Here is a 19949-nt window from a genome sequence, read left to right as displayed (position 1 = left end):
ATGGCTCAAGGCAGACCAAGGTTACGTACACCCAAGAACACTTTTCAAGAATGGCACACATTTATTCTAGGCAGGTAAAACCTAATGTTGTAATATACTATTACAGTTTGCTTTTTAGATCAGTTTAACACACAGTAAGGCAAACAATAACTACTTGTTTTAGGATGGCACACAGCTAATAAGTAACACCTTCACACTTTTTAAAAGGAGCTATCAGCAACTTAGTCAAGTATAACCTACGGCAGACTTATTCTGGACAGGCTAACAGCAAGTCAGGGGCAGCAAGGCCCAATTGGGGACACACATACATTAATATCCTAACAAGAATAGTACAGAGGAACCAACAGCATTACTTTTGGGAAGAGGGTGACCAAAACAAAGATGAGTAAATTAACCTATCTACTTTCTTTTAGAATGGCGAGAGTGTTTCTAAGGAAAGTAAGACTTTGAGTACACTTATTCAGAATGACAGCTATTACAGGTAGGAAAACCCTATGTATACATTTTTCAGAAGTGCTAAACATATCTAAGGTAAGTAATAACTTCACATTTACTTTTACAAGTGGAAGAACACTTTCAAGTTAAGACCTTTTTGTAACTGCTCACCTGCTCATCAATCATACCCCTTAAAGTATCCAGCCCTTCCCAAGTCTACGACATGAGTTCTCTCAGAGGCAGAAGAGGGACCCTACAGTCTAGGAGCCAGCTGTAGGCAGGGTGATATTGGGCTCAGTTGTAGGAAAGTCCGAGTTCCAGAGGAAGACTGTTTCAAAGTTACTTGAGGGTCCAGGGACTTCAGAGAATACACCATAGGAGGATTCCAGCAGGGTACTGGGTGAACTGGACGAGAGGTCTCAATCACAGAAAACAACCCAAAACAACAGAGGAATCACAAGAGACTTAAGGTAAGTAATACCCAAGCAAACACAGTACCTCCGTACAGAAGAGGAGTTTGCAGCAGGAGGACTTGAGAATCTGCAGCCAAAAACCTAGTCACTGGATTCCTTGTCACAAAGACAGGACTCTTGAAGGACTTTTGAAACAAGGATCAACTGGGAAGGCTCCAGGCAAGAGTTACTTTGCGGCTGGATGCTGTTCTGTGGTTTTGGTGCCCTTTTCAGGAGCTAGAAGACGACTGAATATTGCTAGATGGATTCTCGATGTTTCTAAAGGCCAACAATCTGGTGAGGGGATTTTTCTGGACTCGAGTCACATCTCTGGAGGTCCAACAGAATGCCCACGAAGTTTCAGCAAGCTTTGGAATTCAGAAGCATGTGCACCGCTGCCCTAATGCCTTCCCCTGGCCATACAACCTCCCACCACTCCACTCGCGGTCCTCCCACAATCCCAAACACGATCCGTTTGCAAACACACCCCATCAACTGTCTTGCATTCTCATCAATGCGAGGTCAGTCTCTAAAATTCCAAACTTACTGTTTGAAACAGATCACGAAGGTGTGGAGGACTTGCAATACTACACAAACACCAATTCTCCCTACTAATTAAGGATATCTCTACCAACACCACAGACTAAGAATCCCTTTTGGTAAAACTCCAACTCTCATCCTAGCACAGTTTCCTACTCATTTACAGACCCTCTGGCTAATACAACAACTTTGTTGAGACACTGACGCTCTGGCAGCAATCCGCTTCATACATCCAACACTTCCCATCCTAGGTGATTTCAACATCTGGTTTGACTCCCCTTCAAACTCCATGCTCCCACAGGCAACCTAGAAGCCTTCAACCTGACAACGCATCTCCACGCCCACCCACACTGGAGGCCACACCCTCGATGCGATCTGCAGCACCCCAAACACCATTTCCACACTGCCTCCACGCACCCCAAACCCCATCATGGAGGATCACTCAGCAATCCTCTTCTCTGTACTATTCACAACCGCGTCCACGCCAGACCACCACCAGCCTCCACACCCCTCAATTCACTCTCAAAGCCATTATCACCCCAAATCTAGCCAACTCCCTCCTCTCCTCACTCCTAGCACTCTGCCCACAGGAAGATCCTCCTACACTCCCTCAGCAAACTCTTCGACCTCTGGCTTTCGACCACCCTTCACCCCAACAAAATGACTCAGATCAGGACCCACACCCAGGTCGTACACCTCCAAACTCAAATCACTAATAACCTCAAGCACCTTCTGGAACGGTCCCTACCGTAACGAAGCATCCCTACCGCCCAGAACAAAACCAGAGCATATACATTGGAAATCAGAAAAACCAACAAAGCATTCTACGGGAAAAAAATCTTACATTCTAACAACCAGAGCAGGGAATTGCATAGAATCATTCCTGAATTCAATTCTCCAGATTGCTCCAACTCCCTCCTCCCAATCCCTACGTGACACCTTATCATAACACTTCCACAATGCAGCTATCAGACACTGTGCCTTCATCTCTAAATTGGAACACATGCCCACACCCCATGCTCTTCCTCAGCTCGACCCCCATCCAACCCCCCCTTTGATACAAACCTTCACCTATTTCCTTCTCTGCAATCTCGCACCAGGAGTTCCTCGCGCTCCTAGCACAAAGCTGCCCATCAGGCTCCCCTGAGGACCCCTGCCCGCCCACCCTCCTCAAAAACATCCTAGCTTCAACCTGTGCAGTCAGTATCGCACACTCAATCCCCAACAACTCCCTAACATTGGGAAACTTCCCAGAAGCCTTACAAACCTCCTACATCAAACCCCTCAAAGAACCTTCAGTCAACCCACAGTTCCCCCAGAACTACCGGCCCATATGCAACACCCACTTCATGGCCAAACTCATTGATGCACAGCATAAAAGCAGCTTGGCCTTTTCACTGAAGCCAACAACCTCCTGGATCTGCCCAATCTGGCTTCAGTTTGCTCTGAGGAACGAGTCCTCCCTATAATGTCTGTCTGGGACGACCTAAAAAGAACAGCTGATGCAGAAGGCTGCGCTGTACTCATCCTCCTTGACCTCTACCGCTTTCTATACAATCAACCACACCATCCTCCTAGACAGGCTACACTCACTAGGAATAAAAGACACTCCCCTCTCATGGATCTCCGCTTTCATCTCTAATCGCTCACAAATAACGCTCCTCCAACCGTTCACCTCCACCTCACAACCAGTGACAAAAGTGGTCCCACAAGGTGTATCCCTATACCTCCTCCTCTTCAACATCTATCTAAACCCACTCCGCTCCCACACTCTCACGTCCTACTACTAAGCAGACATCCAGATCAACCTTAAAATCCCCAAGGTCCAACCCTCCAGATCAGTCATCATGCCTCTCGGAAATGGGACTACTGGATGACTACCAACCACCTCATCCTCAATGCTGGGAAAATGGAAATCTTAGGTCTACAGGGAAAACAGCCCTCCTTCCCTAACCTATTCCCTGGCCTCAATCCCTATGCCCCCCACGAGCAACCTCCAGCTCGGTTAAAAACCTGGAATGCAAACTGGACAGATCTATCATTGCACCAACACATCAAATCTGTATCAAGTGTTAGGACAGTTTTTCTGAAGTCCAACGGGCTTAGTAAAACCATACAACTGAGACAGTACAAACCTCAACTCTTAGTAGAAGGCGGTACCACCAGAGTATATGGTAGTGTAGACAAAGCAGCCAGGCTAATTTTAGGAGGGAGAGACGGCTGTAGGAAAGTACAAAGAACGTGTAGTATAGCAAGGGTTCAACAGAAACACTTACAACCAGAAGTATTCTAAAAAAATAAAAGGTTTATTTTCAATACAGTTAGGCAAACTTAAGTCTTGGGGTAAGTACTTTGTCAGAGTCAAAAAAACATAAAAACACAACACAATGCTTTAAATTACACAGACCGAATTTGGCGGTTGTAGGTCAAAGGATCGACAACCAAAGGGTCGAATGGTCAAAGGATCGACACCAAAGGACCGAAAACCAAAGGATGGAATTTTTTTTTTTTTGGGGGCCCTCCCCACCCCCTCAGGGGCCCCCCCACCCCCTCCTTCAACCCCTGTTTTTGTGGTAAAAAACACTTTTTTCACAAAACAAAAACCCCCAAAAATATATAATTAAAAAAAGAAACTTGATCCTTTGGTGTCTGTCGATCCTTTGGTCAAAGGATCGAATCCAAAGGGTCGAATGGTCAGACACCAGACCGAATCATAGACCCTGTTCAGGAAACTAACAGTATTTCTAGGGAGGTCAGACTTTACAATACACATTTAGTAAAGGCCACACCTATTCATGGGGAGCAAACCTGTAAATTACTTTAAAATGACCTTACTGTAAATCAAGGGTAGTAGACCCTGTCAGTCAGGCAGACCCACTCAGTTAAGGAATAACCTAGCAAACCAACCCGGTTATCAGGATACTTTTCTGAATAGTGCAACACAGATTCAAGGAATAGTGCAACACAGACTCAAGGAACAGTATAAACCTGTAACTACATTCAGGTTAACACTCAGTTATACCAAGTGAGTAAGACCTTTTGATGTAATACAATTATTTTTAGTGTAATTAGTCAAACGACTTACAGAAATTAACCTAAACAAACTAAGATAAAATACATGCATAAACTATAATGGCAACAAATACCCTAGAGTAAAATGAATAAAATACATATATACAGTACTTCGCAAATTGGCCATCACAAAATTAAAGCAAAGACAGCTTTACTATCAAGTAATGATGTTATACCAATCTTAGACATACAAACAAAAGAAGCATTAGATACGTCAATGATGACAATAGAAGATTTAAAAAACAGTATCTTTTTAGCGGCACTCCCAGATCTAAAATGATTTTATAACAATGGCAAGTCTCTTCACTATCACGTTCCAGATCCTATAAAGTGTAAGGTGCACTGAATGTGACGGTGGGTTTAAACAATAAATCCAGAAATCGTCAGATCGTGGAGATTTAATGGAGTTGCAGTCATAAACGAGAGTCTAGTACTCCAGGACGAACACTCTGTAAAAAGTGCTTTGATGGTTCCATAGCTCCATTGCACCTACATATACAACACTTGATCATCCAATACTAAGTTTATTCGTGCACCCAAAACAGTTTGTATTGGCAACTGATTAATACGAAGACGATACTAATCTACACACTTCCAGCATTGTGCTCAAGATAATATACACAAGGTTTTTTTTTAACCCTAGACACACAGTTTAGACTTTTCAAAGTAAAAATATGTTTGTAATTTCTATTCCAGTCTGCCAACTCAAATATGGCTTTAAACAAGGACAAATCCCCCCACCCCCCTCCCAGCATCCCAATTTGGGTACCAGTTTATAGCTAGGAAAGTGGTCATTGCAAGATCAAATGCATCACTCTTAGCCCGGCCGCTTCGCCCACAATTGGCACTCAACATTTTCAGAAGTCGGCCGTAGGAGGATCATCTTAGCTTTTAAATATAACTGACCCCTTTTCCTTTCCACCTGGCCACTCAATGAGACCAAACCAACTCCAGACGAAACGTTTCCATAGGGATCGAAGTTTGAACAGTTTCCTCCTGAAAGCTCACTCAAGACAATTTAACCATCTAAGATCTTTCATCCTTAAAGCCTCAAGTCCATATAACATTGCTGGGCAACAACGTCTACAGAGTATTATCCCCTCCAAAGAGTAACCTGCCGTCTGATGTGCGAAGCGGCTACACAAATAAGTCAGCAGAGCATCTTTCCTCTTTTTATGGCAATAATATGGGAATAACTATAGTCTGCACTTATTTCCAATTACAGTTGCTTTTCAGATCAGTGGAACAAAGAATAAAAAGGTAAGCATTAACTTTCTACACTAATTTAGGATTGCACCAGGCAGACCAAGGTCATCGACACCTAAAGGTCACTTTAAGAATGGCACACAGCTATTCTAGGCAGGTAAAACGTATGTAATATACTATTGCAGGCTCTTTTCAGTTCAGTGGAACACAGACTAAGGTAAGCAAGAACTCTATAACTTAGTTTAGGCTGGCAAAAGGCAGACCAAGGCAAGTAAAACCTACAATACAAGAATTGCACACAGATTTTCAAGGTAAGTAAAACCCAAGACCGATTCTAGACAGGCTATACAGCAGGTCAGGGGAAGCAAGACCCAGTTGGTAAACCTATACACTAATATACTGAAAGAAATAGTAGGAAACCCAACAGCATTACTTTTGGGAAAGAGGCACAACCAATTCACAGGCGAGTAAAATAACCTTACATATACTTCTCAAAATGGCAGAACACATTCAAGGTAAGCAAGAACTTTTGTAATTGCTCACTCTCAGAATGACAGTTACCAACCAACTCTTTCACAAGTAAGTAAACTTTTAAAACGTGTTCTCTTTTCTAGGCAACATGCCAAACCTTAGAAGTATTTTCCTATTCTTGAAGCATGGGTGTTCTCAGTGGCAGAAGGTGGTGGAGGGGGAATTCACTAGGTCGCTAGTGTCCAACAGGCAGTTCAGAATAGGCACAGAAGTAGCAAGCGTTCCTAAGGAAGACTGTGCCAACAAGCAAGTATCTCACTTTAGAGAGGTTGAAAAGGTCCAGGGACTTCTGAGAAGACACCCTAGATGGATTCCAGCAGTGGGCCAGGGTGAACTGGATGAGAGCACTCCCAATCACAAGAAACACCCCAAGGCTATACAGAAATCACACAGGCTTAATAAATAACCCAGCCAACGCAGTATCTCAGCACAGAAGAGTTTGCAGTGGGATAGACTTCAGGATCTGCAGCCAAAAACCTGGCTGATGAATTATTGGTCAGGAATACAGGACAATGGTAGGGAATTTGCAGCCGGGATCAATGGGGAAGGCTCCAGGGAAGAGTTGTCGTGGCTGGATGCGTCTCTGGTTTTGGCACCCTTTTCAGGAGCCAGGATTAGACAGAATATTGATCGTCGGATTCTTGTCTCTCATCTGGTCCAGCACTTTGGTGAGGAGACTTCAAGGACTTAAATCGTGTTTCAGGAGAGCCAGGAGGATGCCACCAAAGTTTCAGCTCGATTCAGTGCACCGCACAATGGCTCGATGTCCCAGGGTATTGCAACCCGCAAAGTCGCAGCACGACGTGGGGTGGCTCAAAATGCAGGTCTAGAGGATCTCAGCATGCTCTGGGTTCAGGGTCGTCGTTTTCGGGAACGCCAGGTTGACTGGAAGGGTAACAGCAGGCTCTGGTTACACAGCAGGCTCTCTGGTCGCTGGAAATCGCTTCAGCTGTATTTTCTTCATCTTCCTCTTCGGTTTTAGCTCCAGTGGTCGACTTGTCAGCAGCTTCCATATACGGAGCATTTAAAAGGAACTACAGCAAAACTTCTGCAATATCTCCCTGTATTTTACAGAAAGGGGCAGTCTGGCAGTCCAATTAGGACAGCAAGCTGTTAGGCAAGATTGGATGCAGTAACCCTGTGGGAGACTACACCAGCCTTGTCCTCTTGGTAATAGGTAACACCCCTATTAGAATAGGTCTGTACTACACATGTTGGTAGAGTGACTTAGCAGTCAGACCCATCTCAAGAGGGTTAAATGTGAGCTGTAGACATGCAACCCTGAGATTCACAAGTATCCAAATAACTCATACTCGAGATTTTCTAGTAAAATAATTATTTAACGGTCAGTTTTAAGACATGCATTACTCATCGTAATAGCATTTCTGATGATTGTATCTGCTTAGATTCACATGCTGTGCATATGGTCCGACATCCAGTGGTAACCACAGAGTATTGCATCTTGTCTTTTGGTGACGTCGGCATAGGCGTGTCTAACACTATCCCTATCGTGACGTGTAGTGTACCCAAAATCCCACACACGCCGAGGTCCCTCCGATTGTATTTTTTCTGCCGTGAGGGAGCCCAAGGCTATTGTGAGTGAGTACATAAATAGAGAAAGTAGTAAGATGTCTATGTTCCTTCCAACCGAACGGGGAGGCAGGATGGGCGCATGTGAATCTAAGCAGATACAATCAGAAATGTTATTACGGTGAGTAATGCATGTCTTCTGATGCTTGTTAATCTGCTTAGAATCACATGCTGTGCATAGACTAGGAAGCAGTACCCGGAGTTGGAGGTGGGTTATGAGAAGGAACAGTAGTGAAAAGATGTCTTAATACTGCTTGTCCCACCTGAGAATCAGATCTACCAGCTGCCACTGAAACGAAAAACTTGTCTTCCTCAGTGGTCTTGTTCTTTCCAGGTAAAACATGACTGCCCTGTGCACATTTAGTGTGTGTAGGCTCCTTTCAGCCATGCTAGTGGGATTCTGGAAGAAAGTGGGTAGTTCAATTGACTGGTTCACATGGACTGTAACAAAAGGGTCTAGAACTGAAAGGGTCTGTAGTTCACCAACCCTTCTAATAGAAGTGATAGCCACTGGGAAGGCCATTTTACAAGTAAGGTCTTTTAGACCTGCTTTAAGCATTTATTCAAAGGGAGACCCCATGAGTCTGGTCAATACCACATTTAGATCCCATCCGGGAGCTGGGTTAGAAACTGGGGGATGAATTCTCTTAACCCCTTCCATAAAGGCCTTAATAACAGGTATTTTCCACCACAACACCTTCTTTTGTGACGTAGTGTAGGCTGAGAGAGCAGCTAGGTGAACCTTAAGGGAATTAAAAACCAGTCCTGAGTCTATAAAGTGTGTCAGGTACAACACAATGTGGGTAGTAGAGCAGTCAATCGGATTGATGTCCTTGGTATTTCAACCGGATGACAAAGCGTTTCCACTTACTGGAATAGCAATACCGGGTGTTAGGTTTCCTAGCTTCGCTGATTATGTCCATGCATCTCTGAGGAAGTTGAAGGTGTCCGAACTCTATGACCTCAGGGGCCAGGCCACTAAATTCAGAGTTCGTGGGCATGGGTGTAGTGTTTCCCCTCTGTCCTGAGACAACATGTTGAACGGACAGGGCAACTTCATCGGAGGGGAGAGCGACATCTCCATCAGATGAGAGAATCTGGGATGGCGGGCCCACATGGGAGCCACCAAGATCATCGTGACTGGTTCCTGGTGCATCTTGTGCACTATCTTGTTGAGTATGGGTGGTCGGGGGAAAAGCGTAAACAAATGTCCCTGACCAGATTATCCAGAGCCCGTTCCCCTTGGAGGTGGAGGTGTAGTCTTGGCATTGGGCGTTCTCCTGAGTGGAGAACAAGTCGATCTCTGGAAAGCCCCATTCTGCGAAGACGTTGGAGACGATGTCTTCGTGTAGACGCCATTCGTACTCTATGGGTAGTGGGAAATCTCTGCTGAGCAAGTCCGCCAGAAGGTTGAGTTCGCCGGGAAAGTGATGGGACAGCAAGAACATCTTGTGTTTGAGAGCCCACATCCAAATGTTCTGGGACAGCTTGGATAGCCCTGGAGAGTGTGCGCATCCTGTTTGTTCAGGTAATACATGGCTGTGGTGCTGGCTGTCAAGATCAGAACCGTCTTCCCCTGTAGCTGTGTCTGAAAGGCCTTCAGTGCTTTGAATACTGCCAATAGCTCTAACAGGTTTATGTGGTTGGAAGCTACTTGTGGGGGCCACACTCCATCCACTGTCTGTTGTAGCGGATGAGCCCTCCCCCACCCCGTGAGAGATGCGTCTGTCGTGAGAGTGGCTTCTACTGCAGGGGTGGTGAAGGTCTTCCCCTTCAAGAGGTTTTCCCTCGACCACCACTGCAGGGAGAGAACGAGGGCTGGCGAGACAACTATTAGATCTTCCCACTGTCCGCTAGCCTGACACCACTGGTTGTTGAGCCACTCTTGCATGGGACGCATGCACAGTCACGCGTGAGGAACCAACTAAATGCATGACGCCATCATTCCAAGCAGTCGCATGGCCTTGCGTACCTTCACTTCCAGACTGGCTACATATTGAGGGATCTGAAACAGCATGTTGTGAACCCTCTTGTTGTAGGGGAAGACGAGGCAGTCTTTGGTCTGAATTAGAGCCCCCAGAAACTGTTTTACTTGACTGGGGTCTAAGCTGGATCTCTCCTCGTTGATGGAGAATCCCAGACTGAACAAGGTCTATTGTCTTCTGAGTGTTCAAAAGGCATGCTTCGCAAGAGTCCCTTGTTATGAGCCAGTCATTGAGGTAAGGGTAAACTGGGACGGATAGTCTGCGCAGGTGTGCTGCTGCTACTGCCAGAACCTTTCTAAACACCCTTGGCGCTGAGGCAATGCCGAAAGGAAGTACTTTGAATTGATAGTGCCTGTCCTCTATCATGAACCTTAGATATTTTCTGTGCGCTGGCAACATTGAAATATGAAAGTATGCATCTTTCATGCTGCATCTTTCATGTCCAGTGCCGCCATGTAATCCCTGTTTCAACAGTGAGATTACTTCCTGCAGAGTTACTATACAAAACTTTTGAGGTTTGACCGGGGTGACATGGGAGGGGACCTGGATCCATAGGCCATTTCTGACCAGAGGCTGTGGCTCCCCTGGAGTTGGGGCCTCTGCCTTTCCCGCACTGCTGTCCCCTGGGTGGATAGTTGGCGGGGGTGCTGGATGCCTGTCCCGAGTGCCAGGTATTTCCCGTATTATACAGATTGTGTGAAACGGGATTGGCCCTGAAAGGACATGCTGGAAATGCTTCCCCTCTGAAGGGGGGTTGCGGGGGGGTTCTTTTGGGCGATTTGCTGAAGGGACTCAAGCTCCTTTTTGGCAGTCTCGAGGGCATCGTTGACTGCTTTACAAAAGAGATTTGTCTCCTCAACAGGCTTATTAATAAGAGCTGCTTGGGTTTCCGGCTTGAAACCCGAATTCCTGAGCCAAGCATGCTGTTTGAGCAGGGTGCCTTGAGCTAGCGATCTTCCCGCCGTCTCTGCAGCATTCAGCATGTTTTTCAGTACATTCTGAGGAGATCAGGGAGAGCTTCAATCTCTTCTTCCTCTTCCAGTTTCTTTAGTGGAAGGTTGTAGTTCATTTAGCTCTTAGGATATTTAGTATAAGTTATTATAAAAATCCTTTTTGAGAAGAATTTACAGTGAGCTTAATTTCTACAGAAATTTCGTTAATGAAGTCCTTGTTGTAACTTCAAGACCAACTTACAGGTGAAGCAAGCTAAGTTTTCTAAAGTGCAATGTTTTTATCTTCAATTTTTCTCAAGAAGAAGTTTACTTTAAAATTCTAAGAAACTATTTATCTGCATTTGATTTTTATGAACATTATTTGAACTCTATTGCGCACGTATTCAAGGAAGGAAAATTCTGATGCACGTTTATTTTTTCCTCTCGTGGCTGCGTGTGCGGGAAATTAAAGTACGTTTGTTTTTTCCTCTCGTGGCTGCGTGTGCGGGAAATGAGAGTACGTTTATTTTTTCCTCTCGTGGCTGTGCGTGCGGGAAATGAAGGTACGTTTATTTTTTCCTTACGCGGTGGCATGTACGGGCTAAGAAAGTTAGTGTAGGTGTTTTAGAGCATTCTGGTCAGGATATTTGTGACTTATTGGTTCTAATTTAGTTTAATATTTTCACTATAGTACGCGTGTTATTAAAATTAGTATAGTGATGTATAACACTTAATATGCGCCTCTTTAGTTCATTTACTGAAAAATCAATCCTAGTCGGGAATCGGTTAGAGTAAGCTCGCACGTTCCACTTTAAAGTTTTACTTCCTGGTTTGACGTACTAGTGTTGTCAAGTAGCGTTCCTAGGGGCGTCGTGTTGAGTTCCGGTATTTCTCTGTGAATTTGTTTACTTTTGTGGAGCGGTTACTGAATGAAGCTACGTGTTACCGCGACCGTTTGAAAGCGCGGCTATTTTGCTTCGTGTCTTTAATTCAACTTCGCTCTGATGGCACGTGCGTCGCGTTCTTCAATCAACTGAACTTTTCGTTCATTGTGCAACAAGCCATCTAACCTCATTGGAGCATCCAAAATCTACAGTACAGTTTTGAATGATATTTATATATTCAGATACAAGAAAGTAAAGACTGTAAATTGAATAATCCAGAAGAGTTTTATTTAACTCAGACTAAGAACTATAGTAAAAACATTTTTTCTTCAAGCAAGCCAGTTTCAGACTTTCTACAACATATATTCAAAGAATATACAAAGTGTTTCAAGAATATTGAACATTGACTTTCATTGTAAATTCTTATTATAAGTTATTCAGAAGAGCATCTAATAATACAAAAGAACAAACTATAAATTCCTATCAGCAATCAAGCATAGGCAGCAGGTACATGCTAGTTTTGTTTATATTATAAATAGCAGAAAACAACATTCAGATAAGAGTTTATTTAATCTGTGTATTTTTGTGCTTCGATTTCACAGACACATTACTGATGAAGCTTCCTCAATCCAGTTCCAAAGAGTTTACATCTACTGAGTTTATATTCTGGGAACCAGTGTCGTGTCTAAAGAAACAGTGAAGATCTGCAGTTGTTATTTTCTCCTCCATTCCCCTTGGGTTTGCCTGTTGGGTAGTTTTATATTTTAAGAACTATTGGGCAGGCATATCAAGGGGGTCTGGTGGGCCAGCATCACTCCTGCAAGAAGACCCAAGATATGGACCCGACAGTGGTCAAGGGGTAAACAATTATTGCACTTAGCGTGCCCGTCCTTCCAAGGATATCTGGCCCTGCAAGAGGGGCAAAACTTAAATGGTGTTGTTTCCATAGCGAAAGGCAATAAAGGCGATGACCGGGTAAAGAGGGGGAAGAGGAGAGACATAGCTCAAAGGATATGGCCACCCCAACCCCACTCTCCCTACTGTGGAGGCCAGCCAGAGGGCTGGGCTACGTGGAAGGCTCTGCCGACGGATCATAGGCGTCTAAAGTTCACTGCAGTCTTCGGCACATAACAGGAACCACCGTCAAAATGACTAAAGGAATAATCGACAAAGTCGATGATGAAATGATAATGTCTCTTGAAAGAGCTCCGCAATAGGGCGACCAGGAATCTGGGTGGAAAAAAAACGATTTGAGGGACCTCGGCGCATGAGGGATTTTAGGTACACTACACTAATGATAGGGATAGCGTTACAGACATGCCTATGCCGACGTCCCCTTTCGGTCCCCGAAAGACAAGATGCAATACTCTGCGGTTAACACTGGATGTCGGACCATATGCACAGCATGTGATTCTAAGCAGATTAACAAGTATCAGCAAGTAGATCTACTTTTTGGATGCCTCACACACCCTTCCTACACCCTGAGATAACTTAAATTACTGGGACAGTCTTGGCATTTATAGATCACTTTTTGTACTTGATACAATTCTGAGGTTGTGGAAAAGGAAAAGGTTAGGGAAGCAAAAACGTTAACAAGTTCTCAGAGCATGTGAATACTGTTCAATCTCCCAATGAAGTCTAGATTAGATTTTTCCCAGCAATACAAGTTAAATTTATGCACCACCTATGAGGGACAGTTAGAATCAAAGTCAATGGGTCAGAAGAGTCTGGATGGAGCCAGGACAGCCAAAGCCAAAGCCAATTTGAACAATGTCTATGGAGCTGAGGCACTTCTTTAGATAGCAAAAAGTTTAGAGAGTTTGTAATAATATCACTGTTGAGCCACAAGCTGTCAGGCTTGTGAAGGGCAGAGCTGGAATCGAGACTGCAAAAAGCAGCTACTGCAACTCTCTAATGAGAACAAGCAAGCTACAAACAAAAGAGGTAAGTACCGCTTAGTCGAGACAGTACCCTAGGTTTGAAGAAGAGGATCTAGCTGGCTTCTGTTCTGGTTGCAGTCTTGCAGATCCTGGGTCTCAGTCATGGGGACAAGAGGGAGAACGTCTGGAGGACTCCTGCACTGCAGTTTGAAGGTCGGCAGCAGCTACAGGCTCTTCAATACAGCCTTGCACAATCTGTCAGTAACTAATATGCTGCCATTGTGCCGTTTATGTAATTTAATTTGCACTGTGAATTGATGTGCAACCAAATAGTATCCCTACAGGCAGGACCCTCTCTTGTTTATAGCCTCTTCAATTCAGTGGCACTTCACGGTTTCAGCTACCGGCAAATAGCACCACTGCAGATCTTGGACACTGGATGGGCTTCCCCTTGCTTCTGGAGTCCAGCACTCTGGTGAGTTGACTCTGGCTTGAGTCGTCCTGCTTCGGGAGGGTCCTCAGGAACTTCCTGGAGCTCTTTTCTTAAAGACTATGCTCTCAACTACGGATTTCTCGAGCCATGGCACTTTGCAGCAGCAGCAAAGAAGTACAGCCAGTTGGGGAAGGTCCTCCAGCAAGTTAGTCTTGGGGTTAGTTGGTCCCACCAACTCAAGGGAAGAGGTCATCCGTACCGGGGCATCTCTAGTCGATTAAGAATTGGGGCTTCAGCAACGCAGCAGGGCTTCACCAGGCAGTTCAATGGTCCAGGAGGGTGCAACAAGCTTCTCTTCCAGTTTCCTTTGTCGGATGTTTTCGTCCAATGGTCGACTGCCTTTGGTTCAAGAAGTCACGCCTTTTATGCAGGTTTCTCCCATTCATGCACAGCCTAGCTGTCACTCACACAGCAGGGTGGCTGTCCTGCAAGGACAGACAGCCAATCACCACTGGGTGCATTCAGGTAACCAAGGAAATGGAGTTTCGGGCACCTCCCTCGCTTCCTGCCCTGCCAGACACACTGGAGCCAGAGGCAGGTTTCATTACTGAAGCCTGCCAAAGACAAAACTAACAAAAGGGTTAAACCTGGTTTGGCGCGCAGAGTAAAACCCAAGAAAGACCTCACAAGTAAAAAATGGCGAAAAAAGAAGACCAGCCATTCTGACAAAATGGGCACCCATGAGTGCACTACTGCAGCGGAGGATTCAGCCTGCGTTAGAAACACAATGGTAAGAAAATGAAACCACTGCCACAAGCCATTTAAAGTAGTGAGGGTAACATAACCTTTTTACATGAGTAAGTAGGAAAAGGGGCTAAGTAACTCCCACAGCACTTCCACATAAGATGGGGTGTGCTGGACCTACATAGGAAAAACCAATAAGTAAAATCAAGTTCACTTTACTACTCTTGGGAACAGTAGTTCACCCAAGAGAAGGTATTTAAACCTTATGGGAAATCCAAGGGACTTCTCTGTGACAATGCACTGGAGGTGCTGTGTATCACAATACAAAAGTAGATGCCTATGGAGTTTGTCAGACTCCAAAAACAGACACACAGAGTCCAAATCAGATTTTAAAAAATACGAGAGTGAGAAAAAGGTTTCACTCACTCCAGGATTAAAAATAAAAGTCCTAAAGTCCAGCAAAAGAGCGGGGGGTCTCTAAGGTTGAAGGGAATTAGCACAGAGATGAGAATTCTCCCAAACACCAGCCCCCTTGAGACTGGGCTCCTTTCAGGCAAGGTGAAAGAAGGGCTGCAGAGTTTTGGACTCCTCCCCCGCTTCCTGCCTTCTCTTCTCAGACACTCTGGAGCCTTGGTGGGGAATACAAAGGATTCCCGCCAAAGACAAAACTGCCACTGAGGTGGTTCCTGTCTAGAATGGCTGGGGAAGACCTCAGAAACTACAAGCAAACACGAAATGGCAAAAAAAGAAGGATCCCACCATTTTAGAAAAATGGTGGCCCTTCTGTGCATAACCGAGGCTGAATTAACAGCCTGCAAATAAAACTGACGAAAAGCCAAAAGACAAACCATTGCCACCAGCCATTAAAGCAAACTTGCAATTGTAACAAAAATGTTACAGATAAGTAATAAATGAGATTCATTGTATCCCCACAGCACTCCACATAAGGTCGAGTGTTCTGGCTCACTATTTAAAATGCAAAAGGGGATGAAAATCCTACTTTCGAACTTGGGAACTGTAGTTCACCCCAGTACATGAAAAATAAATGAACAGAGGAGTCCATTGGGGCAACCCAGTCAAATCCCAAAAGCTGTAGCAAACTATACTTCAACCATACACTATGGAGAGACCTAAAAAGGTCACCCATAAAAAGAATAAGGCTAGTTGAGAGGGGAAAAAAGATTACTCTTCACCTAGGGACAAGGTAAAATAGTTACCTAGTCAAAGCAAAAAAGTTCTGGGGTTGACACTGGTCGGGTACGATTTTCATATTTATCATAAGTATGAAAATCTTACCCAGCACTTACTAACTCTTATCAAAACACAACCATCCCTACACATCACAACAAACTACGCACACACTTCACTACCCACAACATACCACACATAGCCTCGCAAAACAGCACATGAAAACTACCAACTGAAAAATCACACCTATGCTCAGCTAACAGTGTAAACCGAACTGAAGCTGCCAACAGCACATCACCCCCGGTCAATCCTACTAACGTATCATACCCTCTTGCTTTTCAGATTCCGCCAGAGCTCCAGGCGACAACTCAGGTGGTGATAGTGTGCGGTACAAATATCCTGTAACAGTTTTTGCAGCCGCATTCAAAGCAGATAAAGACAAGTAGAGCTCCAGAGGGGGCACCACTACCCTAGAATTCACACAACCTTCAAAGGCTTACATTTCACTGAGACTGACTCCTCTGGAGTCTTTCTTCCTGGCAAACGGCAGTCATCACACAATTCAAATTACTGGAAATACTTCGCGTTTACCTCTACAGATTTTAAATTTGATGCAGTATATGCTGCAGTCAATGTGATGTTTCGTAGCAGACATACATGTCAATCAGAAAAATGATGCTGCACATTCAGCTCACTTACCTTGGAATAGAAATATCTACACACTGCTTCCTGTGCCCATGGTTGAAAGTAAAACTCTGCTCGACGTTCCTCCTCTGGGTTCCCCACCACATCTGTCATGGTCTAAAAGTAAAAAAGAAAGGACACATTAGAATAAGCTTGATCTAAGCTATAGAGGCACATTCTGCACAACTCTGCTTGAAAGCAAGACATCAAGAGGGATAAACATGTTCCATGTGCAGTACTGCTCTGAATATACATATTAACATCATACTGTACAATATGCCTAGAGTTGAACTGCATTTCTTTCTGGCTCTCCAATATGCCAACATGCTTGGTGACTGGCATAGCATTTCTTCTGACACCGAACAAAACCCATAAATCTGAAGGCATTCATATTGCTTCTAGAAAAACCAAGATACAGTCAATGTATTAGTGTTTTGTCATGCTTCACAACAGCTTTTACTCTTCAGCAAATAAAAGACTTTCAGGTAAAACTTTTTTTTGTAATTGTTCAGGTTACTGTCTAACTGATACACCCACAAACATGCAGAATCATGCTCAACTTTCTACAAATATAGTGATAAACCTGCTATGTGGGGTGGACGGGCGGTAATAGCCAGCCAGAGGCCCTACGTGCACCACATAGCAGGGTTCATCACTACTGGCACATGTATGTTTGGTGGGCAGGGGAGTGCATGCTGCAAGACCACTGCCAAGGGGAATGGTAAAAAGAAAAATGTGGAAACAGGGAGAGTTGGAGGTCCCAAGAGACCACGGGTGGTGACTGTGGCTTTGTGTTCCAGGCCTAGTTATTGGTTGGCACGCCCCACAAGTTCATTCTTAACCTCTTCCACATTTTCTTGATCATAAACAAGTTGATACTGTAGGTTGTGACATAGGTGATCCTGTCCTGCATGGTATTAATTTCTTCCTCCAATAGAGTGTCCCTCATGTAAACCTTGCTCTTTCAAGAACATGGGAGACCAGTTGTTTAGGGTATTCCCTTTCTCTGAGATTGGAACTAATGTTTGTTAGCATTTTGGTAATAGTCCACTGTGGAAGTGCAACATACAGTACCAATTCGTTTATGATCAAGAAAATGTTGAGGACATATTGGCCAATGATCTCTACCCGTTTGCCGAATACACAAATACCACTGTTTGCATTTAAACGATAAAAAAAAAACCTTAAAGACAAACTGGTCCACTCGAGAACAAGCTGACCAGATCCAATAAGAGCAACTGGGATTTACGCCCACTTATGGGACATTTTCCATGTGGAAATTGCAGAGCCTGTAATTTCACCTCCAAAACACTAACATTTCAGATTGAAAACAAAAGGTGGGAACTACGATTCATGTCGAACTGCAAACCAGCAATCTTATATATTGCATAGAATGCCCATGTGGTTTGAAATATGTTGGACAAACGACAAGAGCAGCTCATATTAGAATCAATGAGCATAGATCCAGGATACGATGCAGAAACCACACAGCACCATTAGTATCCAACTTTCTGGAATTCCAACACTCCCCTGACGACCTAAAGTGGTGGATCATTGATATATCTAACTTGATACCATCACTATGTGAGTTAAGGTGAGAGGCATGATTTCATGTATTCCAATCCAACAGCCACTGTCGTAGACTAGCACCCGTGAACAGTCCTCCCCAGTGCCCTACATCTCCACAGGTGATCTACATGACGCACCATTGGCCTATAGATTGCACAGCGTTCCCATCCCTATCCTATTTCAAACCATCACTATGTGAGTCATGATGACAGGCATGATTCGATTTACTCCAATCCAACAGCCATTGTATACATCTGTAGACCAGCACACATGGCCAGTCCTCTCCTGAAGTGGGAGAATGGGAGAAAAAGCCCCCCCCCCCAATCTCCTCGCAACCATGGCCCAGAGGATCGCGGCCCAGACACCCACCCCGAGATGAATTTGTCTAACTACCAGACGACCAAATACCCTGGTTCAAGAACATAAAGATATGCCCACCAGCCTGCCCTACTCAAGCCGACACCTGTGGCATGGATGAACTCGTCTAAGACCTCAACAACAAGCACCCACATCGTTGAGATGCCATGACGACCTAGCCAACTGCCAAGAACACACGTGCCACCATGCACACTGGACACTCACGCACCAACCCACACGAAGAATATATTCAGTGCTAGGACGTAGGTGACGGATACACCCACTGACGCGCATCTTTATTATTTTTCACATAGGTTTTCCGTAATGCAGAAACGCAAGATGCATAAAGCACTCGCGTATACGCTTGCTGATGCTTCTCCCACCCCTTGCATCGTGATGAGAATGTAACGAAGACGTAATACTGCCTATGAAGCCATGTCACACCGCAACACAGGTGCCGTGCATTACACATCCCCACCCATGAACCAGGCCCAAGTAGGCCTCAAGCAAGAGCCGCCATGAACACTGAATGAGCGAGAGTACAAGTGCTGATCCCGCAGAACGAGCCCAGCGAGAGCTCACAGCCAAGGGGGCGATGTTGCAACTCGTATGCTAGCAGCCGGCGCCAAGGTCACACCTGTAAGCAAAGCCAAGCACACAGAAGCAAAATACAACTTTAAATTTGCAGAAATTCTGCCCCAGCCACGGTCTCTCCACACGTGACCAAGCCAACCTGACAGGGTGCCAGACCCACGAGGGAGAAGTCGCCTGGGTCCCACGTCTGGGACACAGGTTGCAACAATGAAATGACCCGATGGACACCTACAGCGATGGGAATGGTCTGCTCTCAAGCCTATGAGCAAATCCACACATTGTCTGCACGAACACATAGTTACACATTGTTGCTAGTGACGGGTACAACGCGAGCTGGGAACAACGATGGTCCCAGACTGGGGGGCTCGCGGGTGGACCAATCAGAACATGGGGGCACTCATCACTGACTCCACTAACTTTAGCCAATCATTAGGGGTCTTCGTGTAACAATTTTCAAGTATCTAATAGAAGGGACAACCCAAGTATACCACCCGACTCATCCTCAACCACTAATACTGTTCCCTATATGTATGCTATACTAACCCTACCACTCGAGGAACCAATCCGGAGTGGCGATAGGTTTTTCGCTAACTTTCCCAGGTGACGCAAGTAGCGCGTCATACTGAGGCAAAAAGGGCCTGCGAGCCCCACGAATTTTGAGAGTCTGGACGGACGCGTACGATCCTAAACCCATCCCTGCCGTTGTTTTAATAAACAGCAGAACCACCTTGCTTCTTGTGTGCGTCTCATACTAATTTTTGGGAACACGGGAGGAGTTGGGGCCTCCCAGCCCGGAGGTCCGCGGACGGCCCAGCCGACCACGGGAGAATCACCCCGACACTCCAGTGCCCTACATCTCCTCAGGTGATCTAT

General features: G+C 45.0%; 1 protein-coding gene across 4 annotated transcripts in view; it reads right to left on the bottom strand.

The window, feature by feature from the left end:
- Window positions 1-19949, bottom strand: part of SMARCD1 (SWI/SNF related BAF chromatin remodeling complex subunit D1) — a 292989-nt gene that overhangs the window by 14113 nt on the left and 258927 nt on the right. For all 4 annotated transcript variants that reach the window (XM_069653674.1, XM_069653676.1, XM_069653677.1 and 1 more), the window contains one exon: window positions 16572-16673. In XM_069653674.1, coding sequence (XP_069509775.1) covers window positions 16572-16673 — 102 coding nt within the window. The remainder of the gene's footprint in view (window positions 1-16571; window positions 16674-19949) is intronic.

The sequence above is a fragment of the Ambystoma mexicanum genome, chromosome 3q (genome assembly GCF_040938575.1).
Source record: "Ambystoma mexicanum isolate Mex_15411 chromosome 3q, UKY_AmexF1_1, whole genome shotgun sequence".
In the NCBI taxonomy this organism is placed as follows: domain Eukaryota; kingdom Metazoa; phylum Chordata; class Amphibia; order Caudata; family Ambystomatidae; genus Ambystoma; species Ambystoma mexicanum.
Note: the sequence above shows the minus strand (reverse complement) of the source record. Positions and strands in the feature narration are given on the sequence as shown.